General features: G+C 46.5%; 2 protein-coding genes across 7 annotated transcripts in view; one reads left to right on the forward strand and one right to left on the reverse strand.

Moving 5' to 3' along the window:
- Nucleotides 1–15,369, forward strand: IL17RB (interleukin 17 receptor B). 4 transcript variants are annotated; one of them, XM_027583782.2, is made up of 14 exons: nt 1–501; nt 2,430–2,454; nt 3,198–3,338; nt 3,571–3,641; nt 4,246–4,265; nt 5,032–5,078; nt 5,162–5,289; nt 5,718–5,844; nt 7,637–7,684; nt 9,192–9,334; nt 9,743–9,811; nt 10,790–10,889; nt 12,036–12,134; nt 13,277–15,369. In XM_027583782.2, the coding sequence occupies exons 1-14, from the start codon at nt 442–444 to the stop codon at nt 13,822–13,824; spliced, it is 1,626 nt and encodes a 541-aa protein (XP_027439583.1). In that variant the 5' UTR covers nt 1–441; the 3' UTR covers nt 13,825–15,369. The 4 variants fall into 4 exon arrangements, with proteins under 4 accessions (XP_027439583.1, XP_027439584.1, XP_027439585.1 ...); XM_027583784.2 differs by lacking the exons at nt 1–501; nt 3,571–3,641; XM_027583783.2 differs by lacking the exons at nt 3,571–3,641; nt 4,246–4,265; nt 5,032–5,078 and having other exon boundaries at nt 4–501.
- The window catches only part of ACTR8 (actin related protein 8), an 18,169-nt gene continuing 7,293 nt past the window's right edge, over nt 13,872–24,747 (reverse strand). For all 3 annotated transcript variants that reach the window (XM_027583776.2, XM_027583775.2, XM_027583777.2), the window contains 8 exons: nt 23,287–23,380; nt 22,942–23,074; nt 21,512–21,665; nt 20,645–20,740; nt 19,808–19,948; nt 18,603–18,867; nt 17,705–17,868; nt 13,872–16,876 (listed from right to left, as the gene is read on the reverse strand). In XM_027583776.2, the coding sequence (XP_027439577.1) occupies nt 16,733–16,876; nt 17,705–17,868; nt 18,603–18,867; nt 19,808–19,948; nt 20,645–20,740; nt 21,512–21,665; nt 22,942–23,074; nt 23,287–23,380 (1,191 nt within the window). In that variant the 3' untranslated portion in view covers nt 13,872–16,732. The remainder of the gene's footprint in view (nt 16,877–17,704; nt 17,869–18,602; nt 18,868–19,807; nt 19,949–20,644; nt 20,741–21,511; nt 21,666–22,941; nt 23,075–23,286; nt 23,381–24,747) is intronic.

Raw genomic sequence — 24,747 nt, forward strand, 5'->3', positions numbered from 1 at the left:
GGGCGGGCGGAGCGGGCGGCGGCGGCCCGGCCCTGGCCCCGCTACCCTCTAACTGGCGGCGCCGGCGCACGGCGCGCTCTCCGCGGCCTGGAGGGGAGCGGCGGCCGGGCGGTTCGGACCCGGTCTGCGCCGGGCCGGCCCGAGGGCGCGTGTGCCGCCGCGCACCTGGCTCACTGCTCGCACGTGTGCGCGGGGCCCGGGGTGCGCTGCGCCCGCTCGTGCTCCACCCGCCAGGTGCCCCGAGGCGCTGCGACCCGGCCCATCCGGACGAGTCCGGGCAGGCCAGGGCGCTCCTACGGTCCCCACCCAGGGAGGGGGCCGCCCTCGGCTCCGGGCGGCGGGGGCTGGGGGCGGCGCTGTGGGAGGCGGGGCCCCCGAGGGGTGGCCCGGGGCGCCGAGATAAGAGCGCGGCCGCGGGGAGGGCTGGCCTGGGGCTCCGCGATGTCGCTAGTGCTGCTGAGCCTGGCCACGCTGTGCTGGGGAGCAGTGTCCCCGGAGTCGGTAAGCCTCCGCCCGCGCCCCTTTCCTGCGTCCCGTCCCTGCAGCCCGGACCCCGACGGCGTCCGCACCCTCTCACCTTGCCTCCAGCTCACGCTCGTTCCCAGAGGGCCGCCTGGAAGGGGCACGTCCGCACCTTCTGGGGGGCCGCCCGACGGGTTTCGGCCAGGCCGCCCCGGGGCTTCGGGGTGCTGGAGTCAGGGGCATCGTCGGAATCAGACGGACCCCGACTCAAATGCCAGCCTGCGTTCTGGATTCAGTCATTTATGCTGAGGCTCGGTGTCCTCACCTATAAAGGGAAGAGTCATACCCAACTCAGTTGGGTCTAGTGAGGAACAGGGACAGGGCTTGCAAGGCAGCCGCAAGGAGTGTGGCACATAGTAGGTGCTCAATATTGTTATTGCTTGCACTCTTGAAGTCTGCCCAACTTTGGGCACAAGAACTGTATCTCCATTACCGCTTGCCTTTTTTTGCCATGTTGATTCCTCCTGTGCTGGGGTACCATGACCTTGGAGCTGGAATCTGTTGGACTCTGGCCGGTTTCCTTTCTTCCCCATTGCCTTGAAGGATTGAGGGAATCTCAATCCTGGGTCACTAATGAAGAAAAATCTTTCAAAAAGCATTTGCAACTCTGTCTCTGCCCTCTTAGCATAGCATAGAGCATAAAACATGGTGGTTACTTGTTGATGGTTATGGGAAGACAAACCCCATTCATGTGCCCTGATGTCTCCAGCTATTATGCTTGTTGCTTTGCTTCTTCCTGAAATTTGTCTCACCAGCCCTTTGACAAGAACTCAGCTCCTACTATGGTGGCTTGTTTAAAGAAAAAATGTCTGATATTACTTGGAGTTCAGCTGTAAAAAGACAAAGATGAGGGACTTAACAAACCCAGATTACTCAAACCATCAAAAGTCTTGCCTTCTTTCTTACAAGATGTTTGGAAATGTTCAGTCTGAGAGGGATCAGATTGCAGAGCAGTGGCCTTTTGGCCTGTAGGGTCTTGTCACTGGAACTTGGTGCTGCCTGAAAGTTAACTATTTTAGGTCCAGCATTTTATTACAAAATGAAAGTACTAAGTATTTTTTTTTTTCTTAAAAAGACATGAGCCGTCACCTCCAAGGGATTTAGTACTATCCTTTCTTGGACACTAATACATACCTATTTTTTTAAAAGCTCTTTTAAAAAGATGACACGATGAAATCCCAGTTACAGCTCTGGTGAGTCCTTTTGCATCAGAGGAGGACTATTTTCAAGGCCCCGGGAAGGCACCATGGACTGCATTTATAGCTTTCTTCTGTTGATCTTCTCAGCACAGCTTAGTCCCTAACCTGGGGAGAATCAATAAATACTCTGGATGGTCCTGAGAATCCACAGTTGAACGATAGAGTGTGAAGCGGTCTTCATGATGGTCCAGAGTCACCCCTGCTTACAACAAGGGAAGGGGGCAAGGCACAGAGAGGGGTGGAGACCCACCTCTAGTTTTTTAAGTGAGGTGATGAGCAGGCTTGAAGGTCAAGTCTATGACAGTTAATGTCAGGTCCATCACAGCCTACAATGGGCTAGCTTAGTTTCCCCCAAACTGAAGTGGAATCAGCCCAGCTTTTCTCCAAAAGTTTGCCACTCATATATGCATTTTAAGAAAAAGATGGTTTTGGGGTGCCTGGGTGGCTCAGTTGGTTGAGCATCTGCCTTTGGCTCAGGTCATGATCCCAGGGTCCTGGGATCGAGTCCCACATCGGGCTCCTTGCTCAGCGGGGAGCCTGCTTCTCCCTCTGTCTGCCACTCCCCATGCTTGTGCTCTCTCTGTCAAATAAATAAAATCTAAAAAAAAAAGAAAGAAAGAAAAAGATGGTGTTTTGTCTAATTTGGCAAATGAAGGCTTAGGGTTTGCTAGCATTCAACATGACACTTTGTTTCTCTCTCTCTTGCAGACGATTCAGTGTGGCTCTGAACCTGGTAGGTGTGCTAGGGAATGGGTATTTGGGGCTGGCAGAACAGCTGGACTTTTGGGGGGCCCAAGTCCAGGCAGTGGGTCATTGGAGACAAGGTACAGGGTGAAACATTGCTTTGTTAGCTGCTGTGGATGAAGCGTCTGTCACCTGGTGAGGCAGAGCTCCCAGGTTTCAGATGGGTTCCTGGCCAGTAAGAGGGGCACAGGCAGGACAGGAATGACCCTTCAGGGTGGGAAGTGAAGCCTGACACTTCTCAGAGACCAAGTGCTGTGGTAGGGAGGTCACTTACAGTTGAGAACGGGACACAAATGTTTTAGAGAAGAAGGAGTGTTCGAGATAGTAGCATTTCAAGAATGGGTAGGCTTCTGCCCAAGAAATGTGGATGGAAAGGATGAGCTGGAGGAGAGACGGTGCCGGCAAGGATTAGGAGGTAGGAAGGGCAGTTGTGTGGGCCAGCTGGCTGGAGTGCAGGCTGAGGGGTGAGGAAGGCAGGACTAATGAGCATGTCAGATACACAGGGACAGGCATGTGGGGGTGGTCCCGAGGGTCCTGTGGGTTGGGGCCAGGAGGCTGAGCATCTCCTCGGCCATAAAGCAGCCAGCACTAAGAAATGTCTGGCCTGGCCTGCCTTAGCAGGAAGAAGAGATGAATTGTGAATGAAGGACTGGTCAGGGTGGGCCACTGAGAGGAAATGGCATTGGACTGGGCCAGGAGGAGAGTGTCCTAGGCAGTTTTGTTTCTTCCCAGGACCATCTCCAGAGTGGATGGTCCAACACACTCTGACCCCAGGAGACTTGAGGGACCTCCAAGTGGAACCTGTTAAAAGCAATGTTGCCATGGAGGATTATTCCATTTTGATGAATGTCAGCTGGAGACTCCGGGCAGATGGTAAGTTTGAATCAAGCAATAAAGCCTGAAGTGTCTACTAAAGCAGAAAAGTGCAGACTGGCCCATTAACTCCACCCCTGGCATAAACCCAACAGAATATATACAAAAGTGCACCAAAAGCCTCATACCGTGGTCCCTCCCTATCTGTGGCTTTGCTTTCCGTGGTTTCAGTTACCTGCAGGCAACTGCACTCTGGAAGCAGGTGACCCTTCTTCTGACATACCTTCCGCAGGTCAGCAGGAGCCTAACGCTCTATCACCGTGCCTCCGTCGTTCACCTCACTTCACCTCCTCACGTAGACGGGTGAGCACAGTACAGTAAGACAGTTTCAGAGAGACCACATTCACATAACTTTTATTACAGTCTATTATTATAATTGTTCTATTATTGTTCATCTCTTGCTGCGCTTGATTTATCCACTTTATCGGAGGTATGTATGAATAGGAAAACACATAGGATATATAAAGTTCAGTACTATCCATGGTTTCAGGCATCCACTGGGGGTCTTGGAACATATCCCCTGCAGATAAGGGGGGACCGCTGTACTAGATTATTCCTAGTACTGTTATTCATAACAGCCCCAAACCGAAATGCATCAAATTCCTGATGACAGTAGAATCGCAAATCCAATCCAGTGCAGCGATGAGCATGAATGATCTGTAACTAAACCCAGTGTGGATGAACCTCACAAACCGAAGAAGCCAGATTCAGGAGTCCACACTCACATCCGAACACAAACCTGAGTGGTTACAAGTCAGGGCAGTGGTAACTCTTGGCTCAGGAGTGACTGACAGGAAGCATGAAGGGCACTCCTAGGCTTTTTCGCGGCCTGGGGACTGGCTACACGAGTGTGACAACTCATCACGTGCTCTACTTACGATCTGTGTACTCTTCTGTGTGTTCTTAGATTTCATGGAAGAAAACAGAGTAAGTACTGAGATGATCCCCCTCTCCAAGTTTAGGGCAAGTGCTGACTCAGGTACATTACTTTTCCCTTTCCCACATGGCACCATGAAGGTCCTGGCATCTCCCCACGGCAGCCTGTGAGTCCTTTCCATGAACCAATCCTGGGGGCCTAAAGCCCATGACTCTGGTTTCCACCGGCTCAATTCTGTTAAATTCCACCAAGTCAGGAATCTGGGAGGGCCTGGCGCAGAGAGGTGAGGCAGCTACAGTTTGCCACGCAGGAGGGTTCTCGGGGGCTAGGGGAGGCATGCTCAGCCACAGGGGCACAGGATCCGTGTCCAGGGCATCCGGGAAGGAGCTGGGCTCCATCTTAGTGGGATGGAGGCGGGGGGGAGCAGGAGAGGGCCCTCAGGAGAGCACTGGAATTGGGTGGGGCAGTAAGGCAGTGGCCCCATGCCTCGCAGAGTGAGGCATTGGTTAGCTGTCGTGCTAGGGGGGACTGGGCCTTGAGGGAATGTAAGCCTTAGAGAGGCAGGGAATAGGGGAGAGAAGGGGTGGTCAGACCTGGCATGGTTTGGGGATGACACTCTGGGAGGCCTGTTCCCCTTAAATAGTGCAGAGCCAGAGTAGGATCCCCTTTGTAGGATCCTGTGAAATTGAGGCTTCCCTGTGAGGAGAAAAGAGCTTGGGCTTTGGGCTAAATCCATATCTGCTGCTGAGGAGCTTTGTAAGCTTGGGCAGAGCCCCCTGAAAGCCCCCAAGCCTCACTCGCCTCCTCTGTACCCAGGGGACCAGGGTGCCTACCTCCTGGGACTGTTGTGAACATGAACGGAGGTGAGTCGTGTAAGCGCTCTAGCATCAAGCTGGTCACGTAGTAGGTGCTAAATAAACAGCTGTCCCCTTGCCTGTCTCTGCAGCCAGCATTCGCTTGCTGAAGGCCACCAAGATCTGCGTGACAGGCAAGAGCAACCTCCAGTCCTACAGCTGCGTGAGGTGCAATTACACGGAAGCCTTCCAGACTCAGACCAGACCGTCTGGCAGCAGAGTGAGCACGCTGAGGCCCCTGGCTAACTGTCCTTAGAGCCAGCCCCTTCGCTTGGGGGGAGTGGTGACGTGCTGGACACCCAGGCCGCCGAGCAGCTACAGCTTGGAGCCTGAAGCAGGATGCCTGGCCGCTGCTGGCCTTTGTGCCTGGGGCAAGTCAGCGTCTCTGGGCCTCAGTTTCCCCATCAGCAAAGTGAGGGGAGCTGAACTTAAATTCTATCCTGGCTCTAAAAGCTTACACTTCTCTGATTCTGTGGCTTAATGGCAAATTGTGTGGGCTACGTTCCCTTAGCAGACATTGGCTAGAGACCTCAGTTTCAGCAGTAGATTAAGGAAGGCAATTATAAATAAGAGGGCAGCGCACAAAGGTGCCATGTGTCTGCATTGCAGTGTTTTGGAAATTCAGCGGTTCTTTGCTTTGCCTTTCAGTGGACGTTTTCCTACACAGGCTTTCCTGTAGAGCCAAACACACTATACTTCATCGGGGCCCACAATATCCCCAATGCCAATATGAATGAAGACCCCCCCTCCATGTCTGTGAACTTCACCTCACCAGGTAAACTCCCTCACTCCTCTGGCTGGCTGGGATGCTTGCCGCGGGGTGTGTGGTTTGGTGCAGAGAGGCTGGGGTACTCTGGACAAAGCATCTGGCCCCGCCAAGTCTGGTTTCCTCATCTGTAACACGCAGTAACTATGTCTCCCTCACAGAGTGGGGGAGAGGAGTAAGTCAGATCAAACGTAGGGGACAGCCCATTCCTGTGTCGGACCCGGTGCTGAGCGCCTAACACGCATCCTCTCGCCAAAGATTCCAACAGCCCTGAGGTTGGGAGAGCCCCGTTGCTTAGATGAAGACATGGAGAGCTTAAGTGACTTGCCCTGGGTTACACACACAGCCCAAGAGAAGCTGACATTCCCACTCAGGTCCTTCTTGGTCAGTGACTTCCACCACTCTGTCCTTGATACAAAATGTTTCCTGCACAACATCTGTTCCACTTGGCTAGCAGGCTGTGATGTTGGGAAGAGCGGCTGGGTCTCAGCCTCCAGTGGGCCCCTGGGCTGTCAGCAAGAGGCAGGGTGGCACCGAGCTGAATGCTGGGTCATTTCCGCTACCGCACAGCCCACAACCAGCCCTCGAGTATCACACCTGCAGTGTCACACACAGGGCTGTCGTGAGCATGAGGCAGGATCATGTGCCGCGTGTGGAGGGTCCAGAACGGTTCCTGGCTGCAGCGGTCCCCATGCCACCCTCACCTAGGCCGGTCATCTCTTCTGTTCTCCAGTCCCGTCCTCTGTCTCTGGCGAAGCATCCAAGACAAATGGGGCAATTTCCGATTCCCTGGTGTTCTTTGAGTTTGCGGTCCAGGGTGTTCCAGCTTTCTCGATGAGACTAAAACCTCATTTTAAAAAATGGAAATGTTTTATTTTGGAATAAGTTTGCCAGGATAATACAAAGAGTTGTGTAGATGTCCAAAGAATTCCCGTAGAGCTCCTCACCCGGGATCCCCCATCTTTAACCTGTTACGTTACCATGGTTGCATTTGTCAAAACTAAGAAACCAACATCGGTACATTTCTATTAATGAAACTCCAGACTTTATTGGGATGTCACCTGCTTTTCCATGAATGCCTGCTTTCTGTTCCGGTCACATTTAGTCCTCGTGTCTCCTGTCTCCTCTGGTCTGTGACAGGCTTCGAGTCTTTCTTTAGTCCTAGTGACCTTTACAATCTGGAAGGCTGGCCAGGCATCCTGCAAAATGTCCCCTAGTCTGGGTCTGTCTGATGTTTGCCTCGTGATTAGCCTGGGGATGTGGGTTTTTGGAGAGATACTGCAGAGGTGGGGTGTCCTTTTCATTGCCTCCTAGCAGGGGTGGGTGACAACCACACGACATCACTGGTATCCGCCAGTCATCTCCATGGCAGGTCTACCGACTGTCCATTTCTCTACTCTAGTTTTTGAAGACAAGTGACTAAATCTGCCCCACTCTGGGGTAGGGGTGTGTGTGTTGGGGGGGGGGGGCGGTGTGAGTTAAGCTCCACCTCCTGGGAGGGGCAGTATTTACATATATTATCAAACCTCATTTTCAAAGGTTTGAGTCTTCTGGGGATCATCACAGTTACTATTCTGATAAAGATTGTATTTAAATCAGACTCTGGCTATCACTTCGTGGGTAATCTGTTTAATAGTCAAATGTTAGCATCCCATTTAAATTCGCTATCTTACCTCACATCTTGAATGTTCTGGCAATTTGTTACAATTGTGGTAACCCTGTGTTGTGTGTACTTGTTGGCAAGGGAGTGGAGCAGAGATACCGTTTTCTAAAACATAAAAACTTTCGTTCAAATCTTCAGGCTGCCTAAACCACATAATGAAACACACAAAAAAGTGCATCGAGGCAGGTAAGTAAATATAGCATTCGCTTTTGTTATTAGAAGAAACTGGAGCCCACCCAGCTCAGTCCATCTTCCACGAAGAAACCGAGGCTTAGAGATGCGCAGTGGGCTGACCCCCGGCTGGCCCTGTGCCTGCTGAATCAAGCAGCCTGTCCAGAGAAAGGCCGACTCTGAGTAGCTTTAGGTAGTGAGGAGCAGGCACAGAAAAACACCCACCGCCTTGGTGAAATGATCCTTTCTGGCCTAACTGCACCTATGGTGGTCCATCCTGATGGAAGGCCCTCCTGACTGGAGGGAAATCTGTAAGTCCTTCCACCTGCTCAGACAGCAGTACCACTGACCTCTGGCCACGGGGACCCTGTGAACCTTCTGTTTGGGTTAGCAGACATTCAAGGTGCAAGTGTTAGCTCAAGTCGTGACCTAGAAGCATACTCTCAACCTGTGTCTTCACGGGGGTTCCCCTCTCACAGGCGAGAGACTATTAGAACCTGCCACTACCCTTTGAATTTTGAAATAAGTCCCTTCAGGATAATCAGTTCCAAGTGTCCAATTTCCATGGATTTTACAAGGGCGTGTGTAAATTTCTGGGTAGTAGAGTCTTAGGACGCTAATGAGGCTAGTGGTATAAGAGGGGACCAGTCCCTGTCTTTTAGGTACCCTGACCCCACAAAGCATCCCTGTGCACCCTGTCAGACTGAGCTGCATGCAGTCTCCTTGGCGGAAGGCAGACTTGGAGCTTTCTGCTTCCTCTCTTGCCCCCCACCAAGAGAGATCTGGACTTTGGAGGGCACGGTGAGTATGAGGAGCTCTGTGGGCCTGCAATCAGTCCTAGACCCCCACTCCTAAAGACAGTTCTGAGCTCGGTCCTGAAGTGCTCTCCCAGGTAGGGGAAACAATGCACACTATCATCTCTCATGTTCCTGGAAATTAACCTGGTGCTGATTTGCAAGTCACAGCAATCAACTGACTTTCTGCCACAGGGTAGTCCTGTCCGAGTATCTGCTAAGCGATGAGGCATTTCGTTATTTCTTCCCATTCAGTAAAGCCAGCAGAATGGATGGATGGATCTGATGGATGAAGCTCCCAGAACCCAGAATGTTCTGGTAGCCATAGTCCTGATGCGGAATTCACTTGCTCTATAACCTTGGACATGTCCTGTGGCCCATGGTTCCTCCTCCCCATCCTGGAAAGGAGAAAATGCTGACCCTACCCGTAACTCGGAATGGACGTGGAGAATAGGAGTAGTAGAACCTGACCTGTGCCTCCCATCACCCCCAGCCCAGGGAAGCTATATTATGCAAAGCAGTGACATGGGGCCCCTAAACTTTCTTGGGCAGCAGGTACTTTGAGGTTCTGGGAGCAGTGATTAATAAAAAGTACACTATGCAGTACAGCCCGTATCTCTTGGATGCACGACTGCCTGAGAACTTAGATTTGTTTTTGTCAAGCCCTCTGGGGGACTTAAATGAGTGACAGTTTGCAACGCCATCCATGTGATTCTCTCTTGACTCAGGAAGTCTGTGGGATCCAAACATCACTGCTTGTGAGAAGAACAAGACGGCAGTAGAAGTGAATTTTACAACCAGCCCCCTTGGAAACAAATACATGGCTCTCATCCGAAGTAACATCGTAATTGGGTTTTCTAACGTGCTGGAGGTACTTCATCCCTTCGTTTCCTAACACAACCCCCCTCTCCCGCCCCATCCTCAACCTCCAGCCTTCCTCACCTTGTTGACGAAAAATGTAGAAGCTCTAGGATGCCCTGGACAGGCTTTCAATGTTAACAGAGCACAGACAGGACTGTCCGTTGTCCAAATGTGCTGGGCTCTTTCGATGCTTTCAACAGAGAGAAACAAGTCCCTGGGAACATCCCTGGAAATGTCCCCGAGAACCTAAAACCAACCAAAAGTAGACATTTCAGAAGTAGGAAATGAATGGTTGTTCACAGTCTAGTGAATTGAGAGTCAGTTTGGGAAGAGCAGTTCCCTCCCTGGCTGTGTTTGTTGTTGGCCTCACTCGTCTGGCTCACGTGTCTTGATTTTTGTCTCACGTAACCTGCACCAGAACAACCCCCCAAGTCGAGCTTCAGTGGTGATCCCCGTTATGGGGGAAAGTGAAGGTGCTGTGGTCCAGGTAAGGCTTAATGAGATGTTTGGGGAGGGCCGGGCATGCAGAGATGGGCTGTGGCGCACTGGTCCTTCCAGCTGCTTCCGTGAGGTCCCTCCCTCTCTCTCTCCCTCCTGCAGCATACTCCTGCCTGGCCCTCAGGGACGTCTGCGGGGCATCCCTGCCTTGGGGACTACAGAGGCGAGGGCCAGAGCCGACCTCAGGGTCACAATTCCCTCTGCTCTTATTCGTGGCTGTTGACTTGCCGTTTTTAGTCACAGAGCCTCAGAGTAATTCTGAGACGGGAGTACCATTTAATTTTCCCAACTGCAAAATGAAGCAACAAAGGATTGGAAATCAGAAGGTTTGGGTGGAGGTCAATGTATGAACTTTGAAGGGCAGCCGCCTCCTTTGACTCCGCTGGGAAGCAGGAAGTTGGACCAGTAGATGCTCTCGGGTCTCTTTCAGCTCCGAGTTTATGATGTGGGGACATCGAGGGTCATAGTGGGACACAGCCATGCCCAAGGTCTAAGTAGCTTTTGTTTCTCATCCCCTGGAACATAAAGGCCGTACTCAGAGGGAGCAGATACCTGTCAGCATATTATGACGGCATCCCTTTTCCAGGGAACCAGATTTTCCTAGTCTCTGGGGATGTGTCTGTCAATAGGAGCTCTACTGCTCTGGGTTTTTTTTAGAGGAAATATTTGTATATGTATTAGGAGGTGACCTAACCCTTTTAGATAAGGAAACCAACACGTTAGCAACACGTACAAAGTTTAGGTTCACAATTCAGGAGTCGGAAGGTGTTCGGTCTTGGGTCACTGGTTTGGATTTTAGGGCTTTGTTATGGAAGTGTGCCCAAGGGAAAAAAATGTCCTATTACCATGCTGGGGTGGGGGTGCGGTTCAACCCAAAGGGAAAGGGTTTTGGTGAACGTAGGCATTGTGTTGAGGTTTTGCTCTGAAGGATGATGGGAACTTCCTGAGCCTCTTGTTTTTCCCTCAGCTGACTCCGTATTTCCATACTTGTGGCAATGACTGCATCCGACGCAAAGGAACAGTTGTGCTTTGCCCACAATCGGGCATGTCCTTCCCCCTGGACAGTCGTAAGTGCCCAGCCATTTCCGCACGGTCATCAGAGAGGTTCAGGGCCCGAGGGGCCCCACCAGTGCCACCCCATTCGCTGTGTGCCAGGGGGCGCACCTGTCCCGCGGGAGGGTAAGGGGGTCCCTGCTGTGCACGTGGGGCCGGGGTGCAGGGGCAGAGGGCGAAGCCGCACCAGACTGAAAACAAAGGTTCTATGTATGAATTCACGGCAGGATCCTTTATGAAACAGGATACACACAAGAAGGGGGGTAATAAACAGTGCAAAAATGGATGTGCAGGGTGCCACAGGGATGGGCCGGAAAGTCAGGGGCGTTAGGGGACCAAGTACGGACGGGAGGGGGCATTTCACGGCATTCTGGTTTTCTGACCAGTCTCCATGGCCCTGGCCTAACTGTGACTGTAGTTTGGTGTGGTCACACAGCCAACATTTGGATAACAAATTAGAACTATGAGCCCCAAAAGACACGCCTCACTTATGCCTGAGAGCAACTTGTTTGGGGAAAATTGTCTCTCTGCATTAGAGATGTCAGTTCTCTTGTTGCAGACAAATAAAATGTTCCCAGGACTAGCCTGGGGTGGAGTCAAAAGTTAGAAAGTGTTATTCTTAGAAACTCAGCAGAACAAACTGAGAACCCAGGTGCCGGGCAATCCTGACTTCTGTGTGGGCACAGTGCCTATGGGTTCCTGAGCTTACCTGACCGACATGGCCTGTGGGGGGCAGCACTACCCCCCATGTTTGTCAGTCTAACAAAACAGCCTTTAAAAATGGCATCTGCGTGTACTATGTATTAAGTAATCATGCCCACAATAACATCAGTTCATCAAAGAACAAAAAAAAACCCTGACCGTCAACTCTGGTTACCATGGTGAAAATGCCTGCACGTATGTGCAGTAAGAAGCCAAAGTGATTTTGGGGGAACTTTCTTAACCTCCTGGGTCCCATATCCCTTTTGAGCATCTAATGATAATGGCCTGCACACTCTGTGGAAAATTGCACCCATCTGCAGATCCCCTAGAGGTATACTGCCCCTAGGTTTTATAGGAACCTAAACTTCTACAAAGTACAGAGTGAAAATCTTGGCTTCCAAATAGGAGGTTCATTTGGTTTTGTGTTGCTGAAGGCAAATAAACTTTGTTTTCTCCAGGCAGAGGCATGCTGGGTGGCTGGCTTCCTCTTCTCCTCTCAGCTCTGCTGGTGGCCACATGGGTGCTGGCCGTTGGGATCTATCTAATGTGGAGGCACGGTAAGTGTGAGAATTCCGTTCTTGAAAGACACCCGAATGAGGAAAAAACACTTCGAGGTTTTTTTTTTGTTTTTTTTTTTTAAGACGAATCCTCTAGAGGCAGTCACATTTTGGTGTTAGGACAAAAGTCAGGTAGCACTGATGTAGTGCCGTAGAGCTCTCCAAAAATACTGGTAACAATGACTGGGCCACATCTGCCAAGGCAAAGCAGGGGATGGGGACCTCCCAATCTGGTGACTACCACCGGTGTCATTTTTACCGAGGCGTCTACAAGGACTGCAGTGGGCAAAAGACAGCTAATAATGAATTGCGTTTTGCCTCTAACAGGTACTCTAAGCTAGTTCCTACTTTTTAAAAATAAATCTTCCATGGCGTAAGAACAACACTCACTTGAATTCATATACTCTAGGGACCTTGCCAACTCTAAAGCATCAAGGATTTGAATACAGTAATCAGGGTAGACAGATACACTGAAAACCTCTGCTTCTCCTCTTCTCCGTCACTTGTGATGTTGTGGACAGTACACGATTAATCTCAGAACCTCAGTAAGAAAGCCATGTGGAACTCTGACCTTGGGAATACTTCAGTTTGGGGGGATACGGTTTGGCCTGTTATTTGTTCCAGTACTTTCGTATGTAGTTTCTGTTGTAGAGCAGTTCCAGCTGAAATGGGGTACCAGTTAACCTTACGCAACTACAAAGAAATTTTACCACCTGCAGATAGAAGATGGTCCGATTACTGAGTTGACCCAACTCAAAACGTGATGTGAAGGAAAGGTCAGGTGGTCCTGTTTGTACAGGACACTGAGAATAGTACAATTACAAACACCCACCTAAAAAAGTACCTCAAGAACCTAAACCGCCTCTATGAATTTACTTGAAAAGATATGGCTGAAGAGGACCTATTTAGTGGTTAGAACTTGGAAAATACATCTCTTAAAGCATCTTTAAGGATTAAACATCAGTGTGTTTCAGGTGATACGTTTAAAACGAACAACGGGGACAGTTTCCTTTCTGGCAGCAACGTCCCTCGTGCTCAGCCAACACTCCCTAGCAAGGGAACATTTATTAATGGTGGTTCAGACCAGAGTGAAAACCTGCTGTTTGCTGTTCACAGACAACAAATGCTTTCTCTCCCCACAGAAAGGACCAGGAAGACTTCCTTCCCTACTACCACGCTCCTGCCCCCCATTAAGGTTCTTGTGGTCTACCCATCTGAAATTTGTTTCCGTCACACAGTTTGTTACTTCACTGAATTTCTTCAAAACCACTGCAGAAGTGAGGTTATCCTTGAAAAGTGGCAGAAAAAGAAAATAGCTGAGATGGGTCCAGTGCAATGGCTTACCACTCAGAAGAAAGCTGTGGATAAAGTCATCTTCCTTCTTTCCAATGACATCAACCCCAGGTGTGATGGCACCTGTGGCAGGAGTGAGGGCAGCCCCCATGAGAATTCCCAAGACCTGTTCCCCCTGGCCTTTAACCTCTTCTGTAGCGATCTGAGAAGCCAGACTCCCCTTCACAAATACATGGTGGTCTATTTTAGAGAGGTGGATACCAAAGATGAATACAGCGCGCTCAGTGTCTGCCCCAGGTACCACCTCATGAAGGATGCTCCTGCTTTCTGTACAGAACTTCTCCGTGTCATGCAGCAGGTATCAGCAGGAAAGAGGCTGACGGCCTGTTCCCTGTAGCCTACCCATGAGAAGTGAGGGGCCTTGAAGCCTTCCTACTCCTCCAATTACAGGGGGAAAGTATCTCAGATGATTCTGAAGTTTCCTGTATGGGCTATCTGTAGGGAGATTTTATATACACCTGCTTTATTTAGCAATAGGAATAGGGAGGATTCCTAACTGAATACATACGCCTTAGTTTAAGCAAAACTTTTATGCCAAAAAAAAAAAAAAAAAACCTGTTACAAATACGACTAACTACTGTGGCATTAACTGAAGGACAGAAACTAAATTTACAATTATAAAGCTAAATCAACTTCATACCTAGAAGTCCAGGAGAATTATAATGCAGAACTATAACCAGTCTGATAACACAATGATAAAGCATCCTCCGGCCGAACATCCAGTCCTGAATAGCCCATGCACTGCACAGTAAATAGAACTGTTTATTTCTCTGACACTCTAAACTTAGTGAATACCAAATTTAAGAAAGCCTTTGCTCATTCACTAACTTCATGGGTGAAAAACCCTCTATTACATACAAAAGCCATTTGTAAGAAAACAGAAGAGTAAGAAGCCGAACTCCTTTGCTGACCAGATGACACAGTATACGTGTAGCCACTTATATTATCCAGCACTTGCAGAGGACCCTCCTGCTCTGAACTAGATTCAGGTCCTATCCGAGTCTTGTACAGGTGACTTTTAATACGGACACCAACATCCATTACCTGCAGACCTGATGTCTACTTTAGCCCAAAGTTACCTATTAGAAGTTACTGTCAAGAGTTCAGAGTTTCTTGGTTATTATGTGACTTCTCATGTTCAAAACACAAATAATTCCTGCTCTGTTCAAAGTCAGCCCTCTTGAAGGAATCTTTTTATAATCTTGAATTATAATGGGTTATGTAAAAAAAAAAAAAAGTACCAGAGAGCTAGATATGTATGGTATTTTAAGTCTTCCGACTTTTTCCTCTAAAAGTATCTTTTTCTTAATGCAGAGGTTACCAAGAGGCCATTTATATTAATGTGCAATCTTTCCAGGAATGCTTGTCTCTCTCACACAGTACGATACTGAATCTGCCTAGAGTGTGGATCAGTTTCCACTGGATGCCTGTTAAAATATATTTGTGAAGGGCTAAAATTATCCTTAAAGGGCCAAGTCTTATGGATAAAATAAAAATCAAAATAAGGAAGCACAGAGTGAAAACTCACCATGTCTAACTTCACAAGTAGACAGTTAGTAATGGCTGAGGCAATATGTTTAATGTGGTCAAGCTCACTTACTTGTCATGACCAGTTTTTACCACACTTAAAAGTGCTAGTAACGGAAGGACACGGCTTATGTCAAAAATTGGACCGGAAACCAACTTCCTCTGAATCAACATCTACCAGTTATAAGAACAATAGGTTATTATGTAAAAAAAAAAAAAGATATACAAAAACACATTTTGCTTTTGGAACTAGGTAGCCATTAATAAATTGTGTTGAAACAGCTCAGAAACATAAAATCAACATTGTATAAATTTATTTTGTTGAAAAGTTAAAAAAATAAAGAGCATACAATCTTCAAATTGAAGGCACATGTCTTCAACAGTACCAACAAGGTAAAATCACTGTTACACCGATGGGCTCTTCTTTGTTCCTCACCTCTGATCACATATGTAGGATACTCCTTGTTATGCAAATGCTCCAGGACCAGCATTTCTCCAGGCCCTGAGACTTCTAACCATCCTAGTCTTTCTATATTCCATTCTTACCTCCATCTCTTATCCAGCCCTCCTTTTGTCAGCCCCCCGCCCCTCCGCTAGTCCCATTCCACTCCCACATCTCCAGTTCTGGATGAGCAGATGGTGGACGGAGATGCCCAGCACAAGTGGCAGGAATCAGGCATTCCCCGTGCTCCCAGGTCTCTTGAGCCCCCAGGCTGTGCTCACTGACCAGCTTCTGTCTCCAGACAATGCCTTCTCCTCCTCTGGCCAGGGGCTCAGAAGGCTTCACCAAGGCCTGGACCACTGGTGCTAATAGCTGTCTGTACTTAAGATTTTGCTTCAGACTGTTCACAGATTAAGGTCAAATGATCTTACTGAGCACAAAGAGTTCCAAAACCCTTCTCTTGGTTCTTCAGACAAAGGAAATTTGGGGACTTGATGATTAAATTGGTAGTAATAAGGTGACCAGCAGTCAGTCCCCTTATTCATCTGCACAACACAAGTTAACAACTACAAATTACCTGAATTGTTTCTACTCGGCTTTAGGAAGGAAATGGGTTTTCCTTTTCAGTTGTTGTTGTTTTGGTCAGATAAGGATTGTTGTCTTTCCCTAAGCCCACCCTGAAGCACATCATCCGAGTAACAAAAGCCAGCCAGCCCAGCCTTAAATCTTTGCCTTTGGATATCTAGAGCTCAACTGGTCACAGGCTTTTTTGTAATCCAACAGAAAAGGAAAAAAAGAAACTTTTCTCTCCCTATTTGGAATTCTAAGAGCACCCCTGAGTCGAAACAATGTGTGCCTGCTGTAACACAAATGGCCTGGCCAGTTCTCAGGATTCAGGTACCTGAGCCAGACACCCACCCCTGGTGGCTGTGATTATCTGATGACACTGAGGTCAACTTAAGCCAAGGCATGCACACGGGAGCCACTCAACAGCAACATTTCACATCATCAGGGAGCTCCTGCGACCCTGAGAAAGGGGCAGGAGCATTTACCACTGAAAAGTAAGTTCATATTTATTCGTAAATGTCCTGGCTACAAAAGCAGCTTATAATTTCACACCAATGTCCTATTGTCAACGTAAAAGTTAAAATTCATTTATTTTCCATGAAACTTAAGCATCTAAGTCAATAAATTAAAATATATATATATTCTTTAAGAGTCTTTTATATACCAGGAGGCCTGTTTTTGGTCTGTAATAGTGACTTTCTGCCCATTTTCACCAGACAAAAGCGGCTCGCTCTCGTAACATGCGGACACCAAAGCGCTGCCATTCTCTCTGATAAATCCACAGTTCCTGTGTGGTGTCCAAACAAGCCAACACGGCCCCTCCTTTCCATGCAATCAGCCGGGGATCCATGTCCTAGGGAAGTGATAAAGGTATTTCAGCAAAAGTGGACAAGACGTATACTTAATCATTTCCTTGAATTTGGGGGTAAAAAAACCCTGCTGAATCAATACCTAAAAAGCCAAATTTTTCAACGTGCATTAAAGACTCATCCATACAGGACCCATGAACTACAGACATCTTTCTGTTCCAACCGATAAGAAAACTTTAGTGTTTATTACTGAAAATGCTACTATTCACTATTATTCCACAAACAGGCCCCATATGCAGGAACATACATATAAGGAAATCATTATTCTGAAGTTAGAGTGGAATAAATATATCCCATAACCCCTTCCTCAGGATTAAAATTAAGTAAGAACATCCCCCGGAATTGTTCATGGGATATAATGAAATACAGACACAACCTTTTTCTAAATTCCAGGGTTAATGTTTCTTTCCAAGATAGTTCAAGCCAAAAGATGCCCTGGTCCAGGGCCAGCAAGAGATCCTCAATATGACAACGAAAACTGGAGTTGTTGTGGCCGATGGGAGACCAGCCAGTCTCTCCCTGCCCCACCTAGTCCTTTTCCAAAGGCCTGGCTTTTGGGAAGTCGGTCATGCTAGTCTGGAGAGCACAGGAGGGACTGACACCCAGGACTCCAGGCCCCTAGCCCAAAGCTCCTTGCACCAAATCTGTGACCTACTGAAATTTTTCCACTTGCCCAAACCCTTAATTAAGAGCTGCCCAGACACAAGCTCATGGCTCCCAGGATTTTATCTGTCCACATACAACATTACAGTTAGAAATAATCAGTCCTGGTTTCATTTGCATATAATCCAACTGCACCATGAACAACAGACCTTGGGCCTTGTGATCACATCCACATTCTCAATAATTCGCCTAAATGAAGGTGGCATTTTGTTGAGAATTCTGTGCTGCAGAAATTCTTGAGCTTTATGAAACATCAAACCACCTCCCACCACGAGGATGGAACTGTACATCTTCTTTTTGGTATCATCAGACGCTGAAAAGACAATGATAATCCTTCAACTCTTTTTCTCCATACCCACCACCACCCTGGGCCAAGCCACTGCCATCTGTTTGAACTGTAAGAGCCTCCTCAAAGATTTCTCTCCAACCCATCCTCAACAATGCAGACAGAAGAATCTTCCAAACACCAATGTGAACATGTTGCTATTGCACCCTCCATTCTGTTACTTGCAGGATTAGGACCAAAATCTCTACAGGGACCTACAAAGTTCAGTGTGATGTGTACACACTGCTTCTCTAGCTTCATCCTGGCCCCTGGCCCCCCAGCCACACTGGCCTCCACAAAGGTCTCTTCCTCTGCCCAGAATGCTACCCTGTCTGTGACAGGCTAACCCCCACTCACCTCCTACATCTCTCTTAAGTGGCTCTTCCCTAAGAAAGTCTTCCCTGCCAAGCCTCCCACCCTCCACGCTTCTTCCTCCTAATAAAAATCCCTTATTAAATCCATCAGAAGCTCTGAAAGTCAGAATACTTTAGTTCGTCTTCGCAGCACCTGCCATAGTTGTGATTTCCCATTTGTGTGACAATTTAACTTCTTTGGTCTCCTCTAGTATGCTATATGCCCAACGAAGCCAAGAACCAATTCCTAATACCGGACAATGCAAGCACAAAGCAGGGGCTCCACAGTTTTTCAATGCATATGCTATGCTGCACAACCAGACTCTAGCTTGAACCCATTCACCTAACCAGCTTCCGAAACATGCTTACAACAGCAGTCGATGCTGTGAAGAATGGCTTTATCCAGGCCCAGGGCTTTCCCTTCAAACAGAGAGATGGCAGTCTTCCTGGACATCAGTGCGGTGAGAGCCTCCTCAGATTCATTGCCAGCCATCAGACAGTCTCCCTGGGAGGATCCCAAATCCACCTCCTGGGCATGGAGTCTTTCTGGAAGATCAGAAGACTGGCCACGAAGATCCCCTTCAAATCCAATGGGTTTGGATGCAGACTTTCGGTCAGCAGTAGCTTTGGCAGACTTTAAATCAATCAAAAGGACAATCAAGTGGATGGCAGGACTAGAACAGAACAGTGTTGATGTTCTCCAGCTAAAACCCACCCGTCCCTACTGCACTGTTTTACACTACTACAAAGCAAAGGTCCATCACTGTGGTGCAGAGGGAATGCATGCTAGCATACAGCCAACCACCTGGACCCACTCCCAGATCACCTGGGAGTGAGATGCGGTGTACAAAAGATGAGGATGTGCTGACAATTCCAAAGCAGTCATTGGCAGGCAGGGCAAGTCTCACGACCTTACTATCACTGGCTGGATTTTAAAACTGAAATGTCAGCATACACGGACATTTCCCCCTTGAGCGGAGTTTTTAGGTGGAGTACTTTGGTAGGATTCTTGTGCCTGTGGCTATTATGGAATCCTCGTTTTCAGACCTTATCTAACCACCTGATGCTCAGGGACAAGGACTAGAGAAGGTTTAGAGCCCTCCTCCCTCCATCATGAGCTGCTGTTTCACTGGCAAATAAGAGCTTTAATTTGTGCCCCTGCATCAGACATCCTATTACCGGGATCATTAGCTCTGGACAAGAGAATTCAGCTTTTTGCCTAGACCACATACTGTTTACATTATAATTTTTAAAACAGGTGAGGTTTTACTGAAAATATTCCCTACTGAATAAACGTTCAAAAGGAAATAATGTATACACCAACAGGAAGTATTTTCATTAAACTAACTTTTAAGTGTGTGGACTGGTATTCTGAAAATTGGATTAACGTCTACTGAATGAAGAAATCTGTCATCTGGATTTTAAATTTAGACTTCATTTCATCTGCAGTTCTAAAAACAGTATTAGCTTTGGTATGCAGTCAGACTGCAGTGACTGCAACAATCCATTAATTATGGGCAAACTTCTCCTGCAGGGGCAAGGCTGTCTCTTCTCACACCAAAATCCCTGCAGACCTGTTCCTGCTTGCTCTGCGTGGCCAGCAGGTAATGCTCATCATGAGGATCCTCAGGGTCTCCCTGCGATCTGTGCTGCAAAGTTGTCATTTTCTGGCCAACAATTCCAAAAGTTGCTGGGTAAAACAAAGCCATTGGGGCCTGTGCAAGGAAGGAAAAAAAATGATCAACCGAGGACACTGCCTTCTGAAAAAACTGATCCATTAAATTCTGTTCTTCCCAAAACAAAACTGGCAGATCAGATCCTAGAAGGTAGACTAAATAAGCCTTCTCTTTTGGGGGTAGCATTATTTCTTCATTGCACAAGAGGCCAGAAAACTTACAGAAATCATCCAACTGAGTGAGTGATATAACACCAGAGAGAAATGACAAAGTAAATGTAATGCAAGTGCCAGAGCGCCTGGGTGGCTCAGCTGGGTAAGTGTCTGCCTTCAGCTAAGGTCATGATTTGGGGATCCTGGGATCGAGCCCCATGTCAGGCTCCCTGAGCAGGAAGTCTGCTTCTCCCTCTCCCTGCTCCTTCTCACTCTCTCTCACATAAATAAATAAAATTTTAAAAAATGTAATGCAAGTGCCCAATAAGCTACTTTATAATTTCTTAGAAAAGTACGCCTCTCTCTAAATAATAACTAATCATATAGTGGCTAATTAAACAGATGGTCCTCAGATCTACTTTAAATCTGTATTCTATTGGTGGCTTAAAAGCTGGTTTAGCAGACAGTCTAAACCAGCTGACATTCTGACCTCATGAAGTTTCAGAGAAGTACACATTCTCTCAGCCTGACAGAACCTGGCTGGCTTTCATTCTGCCCATGAAAATATACAGCTATGTATTACCTGGAGTTTTTCATCTCCTAATCGAAACTGGTAAAGCAGGGCAGGGGAATCTGGATGTCGAATCTGAAACTCATGATCCTGAAGTCCAGAGATGTCCTGATTCCAGGAAAAGATGCTGTCAGTGAACCAGTAAAAGTGCATGTAAACTCCTCAAATGACAATTAAGCCTCTCCACCATCTGAATCTCACCTATAACAAGGCTGCCCTGTGACGTTCTACCATTTCTTTTTTTTTTCCATTTCAACTGGAACTTAGCAACACAAGAGTCCAAATGTACTTGCTTCCCTTTTAACACTTCTGAAATTTCTACCATTTACATTTTTTCATTATCGATAAACACTAACACAAACATGGACCCAAATCAATAAGCCAACTCCCTCAATAACTGGGAAATGATACCCAGTCTTAGGTTTCTCAAAATGTTGTTATTCAGAATTAGATTGCTTGAAAAATGTCAGGGAAAAGAAAAGGTGTGAAACAGAAAGCATAAAAAAATAGGAATCCACATATGACAATGATAACATGTTGATTGTTCACAACACTAAGAAAGTGCCTCAACTGATGCCACTTTAATTAAATGTCTGTACCTTTATATTCATTACACCTAAAGGTTTATTTTCATCTTGATCAAAGATGCTAAAGGGAGATAAATTTGCTAAACACTTTCTTAAAAAACCAGCTGTATTTTCCAGGGCCTGAGAAACAGCTAACAGCTCTGACCTTACCAAAACACTCTCACTCCTTCAGAACTCTAATTTCAAGGTGCTCTCAACTTGGGCATAATACTATTATATTTTTAATTGCCTTTTAAATATCTTTATTTTTTCTGGAAACAAAAATAATCAGCAATCTTGATTTTGCTCCCACCTGATCTAAATGACAGAAAGTTTCTTTAAGGTGCTGCAGAAGAAGACAATCCATTTTATTTGTTAGCTGGCATTCTCGGTAAGGGAACCCGGCTCGCTGCATCAGCCAGTAGAAACACCTTGACACGTCAGACCCCCCATAGGCCAGACAGAGCCTAGAGTTAGAAGAAAATACAGGTGGGTTATCTGTTGGTCCAGAAGGTGCAAAGGACATTTCAAAAACTCAATCAGGCACAGTGAAACATAGTAAGTCTCACAAGATGTTTATGGTAGGACTAAAAAATGAAAGGGCAGGACGGACGGACGGGAGGGAGGAATGGAACTCTAGCGACCAACCAGTGGTGGCCCCAACAGCAGTCATGCTATCTGCAAAAGAGTTTCCAAGAAACAATACCAACGACTACATGCAACTCATTTCTAAGTCGCTGGTTTACCATCCGATAGTTGTTTGCCTGTCTATATTCATCAGTCTATCAAGCTGACAGGCAGTGACACAAAACAAAGTCTCAGGAGAAAACTTTAAAGAGTATACTACCCATTAACTGAATGGTTCTGTGATGTGGAAAGAGCACTGCTATGTTATTTTGGAGGTGGGAGACCCAGGCCCAGTGTTTTCTCCCTATTCTGAGAACCAATGGCATTAAGTAATACATAAACAATGGGAAAGCCAAATTAACGTATACTGGGTTTTAGAATGATCATAATTTGGGGTGGAAGGCAAGAGATCAACTTTTCTTATGGACTGCTTAGGCCCTCTTTTAAATGTTTCTATACCCTGCATCTCCAACTAAGGGATAGGAAGAACTACAGCATCCTGAAGAAGCCATCCGGGGAGCAGAAAAATGCTGCAGAGAGCCTGTATGTGCACTGCCTCAGGGTGCTCACCCGTGTTGGCCTTGTCTCAGGAAGGATAAGCAGCAAACCTGCTCCTGAGAGTTATTTTATTACCTCTTGTATCAGTGATGACATCACGAAGGGACTTGACCAGAAAGCTACTCTTCACTCACTGAACAATTATGACAAAAGCAAATACTCACAAGCTAGACAGAGAATTCAGACCCGAAAACCTCTTTTCCCCGACATGACTTGCCTAAATAAAGCTTTGCCGTGAGCATGACTTGTAGCTCTACATCAGACCACAGCCAAACACAGAGCTAATATATACGCTACCTCTGTGGGAAAGCACACAAGGCAAGCTAGGATTTTCAGGAGCTGCTGATGTGAACTCATAGTAGAGAGTTCTAACAGGAAGGATAAAATCAGGGTTTATATAGCCTTGCTAGAATTTGCACTTCCACAATCTGGGTTTCCTATGCAAACTCTGAATATATAATTCCTTATACAAATTTTCTTTTTAACTTCTGATGTTTTATAGCTTAACAGGCTGTGAGGGGGGAAGGAGCAGAGAACACAACCTTCCAAGGTCCTTACCGAGTATTCCGATGAGAGACCCCATCCTCCACACAGCACACACTTGTCTTCTGGTCTCCAACATCTACAATACATGTGCTGCTTAAACCACTTCCAAAGGTGGCACACACAGACTCCTGATGGACCACAATCCCTGAAACACAAAGGCAGAGAAGCAATCAGCTAGGGAGCAGTAAAGATCCTAAGACAAATCACAATTAAAGTCTGGGAACCCCTGGGCAATCAAGCAGGGCAGATCCTCTCAGAATAAGCATTTCAATAAAGCAGTGAATTAGATTAACTTTGTTGGTAAAAAAGGAAAACAATCTCATTTCAAGTAGATTTCTCTGGAATATCCAGACATACCTGAAAAACCCATCTTCATTAGGATCATATTCACTAATTCTTTCACATGCTGTTTATTATAGATATCAGGAATCAGCAGGATACATCTATAATACTAAAAAAGAACAAAGAAAAAAAAGAGAAGACGGTTAATACTAAAGTCAGGTCAAAGTAAATGTCATTACACTTGTCTTCAGGGAGCATTCGCTCTAAATGACGGCAGCAATGGTTAGAGGCCCAGAACAAAAGCTCAAACCTCTCTTTTAGGTTTAACGAAAAACAGAAAATGTTGAAGTTGTGTGGTTTTTTTTCCTTTAAATTATTAAAAACTTGTGAAATAGTATCACAACCCCAGATTTCAAGATATACTACATAGCTATAATAATCAAAACAGTATGGTACTGGCACAAAAACACACAGATCAATGGAACAGAATAGAACCCAAAAATAAACCCATACTTATATGATAAACTGATCTTCGACAAAGGAGGCAAGAATATGCAATGGGAAAAGACAGTGTCTTCAATAAGTGGTGCTGGGAAATCTACATGCAAAAGAATGAAATTTGACCACTTTCTTACACCATGACAAAAATAAACTCAAAATGGGTTAAACACATAAATGTGAGACCTGAAGAAACCATAAAACTTCTAGAAGAAAACCCAGGCAGCAAGTTCTTTGACATAAGCCCTAATTTTTCTAGATATGTCTCCTGAGGCAAGGGAAACAAAAGCAAAAATAAACTACTGGGGCTATGCCAAAATAAAAAGTTTGCACAGAGAAGTAAACCATCAACAAAATGAAGAGGCAACCTACTTAGCTGGAGAAGACATCTACAAATGATATATCTGATAAGAGGTTAATAGTCCAAATATATAAAGAACTTATACAACTCAACACCAGAAAAACAAATAATCCAATTCAAATAATGGGCAGAGGTCCTGAATAGACATTTTTCCAAAGAACACAGAAGAAGGCCAACAGACAAAAGGCCAACAGACACATGAAGAGATGCTCAACATCACTCATCATCAGGGAAATGCAAACCAAAACCGCAATGAGGTATCACCTCAACCTGTCAGAATGACTACTTATCAAATAGACAAGAAATAGTAAGTGTTTGGTGAGGATGTGGAGAAAAAGTGGGAATGTAAACTGGTATAGCCACTATGGAAAAAAGAATGGAGATTCCTAAAAAATTAAAAACAGAAATACCGCACAACCCACTAACTCCACTACTGGATATTACCCAAAGAAAATTAAAACATTAATTTGAAAAAAATACATGCACATCTATGTTCATTGCAGCATTATTTACAATAGCCAAGATATGGAAGTAACCTAAGTGTCTGTCAACAGATAATTGGATAAAGAAGATATGGTACATAAATACAATGGAATGTTACTCAACCATAAAAAAGAATGAGATCTTGCCATTTGCAACAACACGGGTGGACCTATAGGACCTTATGCTAAGTGAAA

This window comes from Zalophus californianus, chromosome 1 (genome assembly GCF_009762305.2).
Source record: "Zalophus californianus isolate mZalCal1 chromosome 1, mZalCal1.pri.v2, whole genome shotgun sequence".
In the NCBI taxonomy this organism is placed as follows: Eukaryota; Metazoa; Chordata; class Mammalia; order Carnivora; family Otariidae; genus Zalophus; species Zalophus californianus.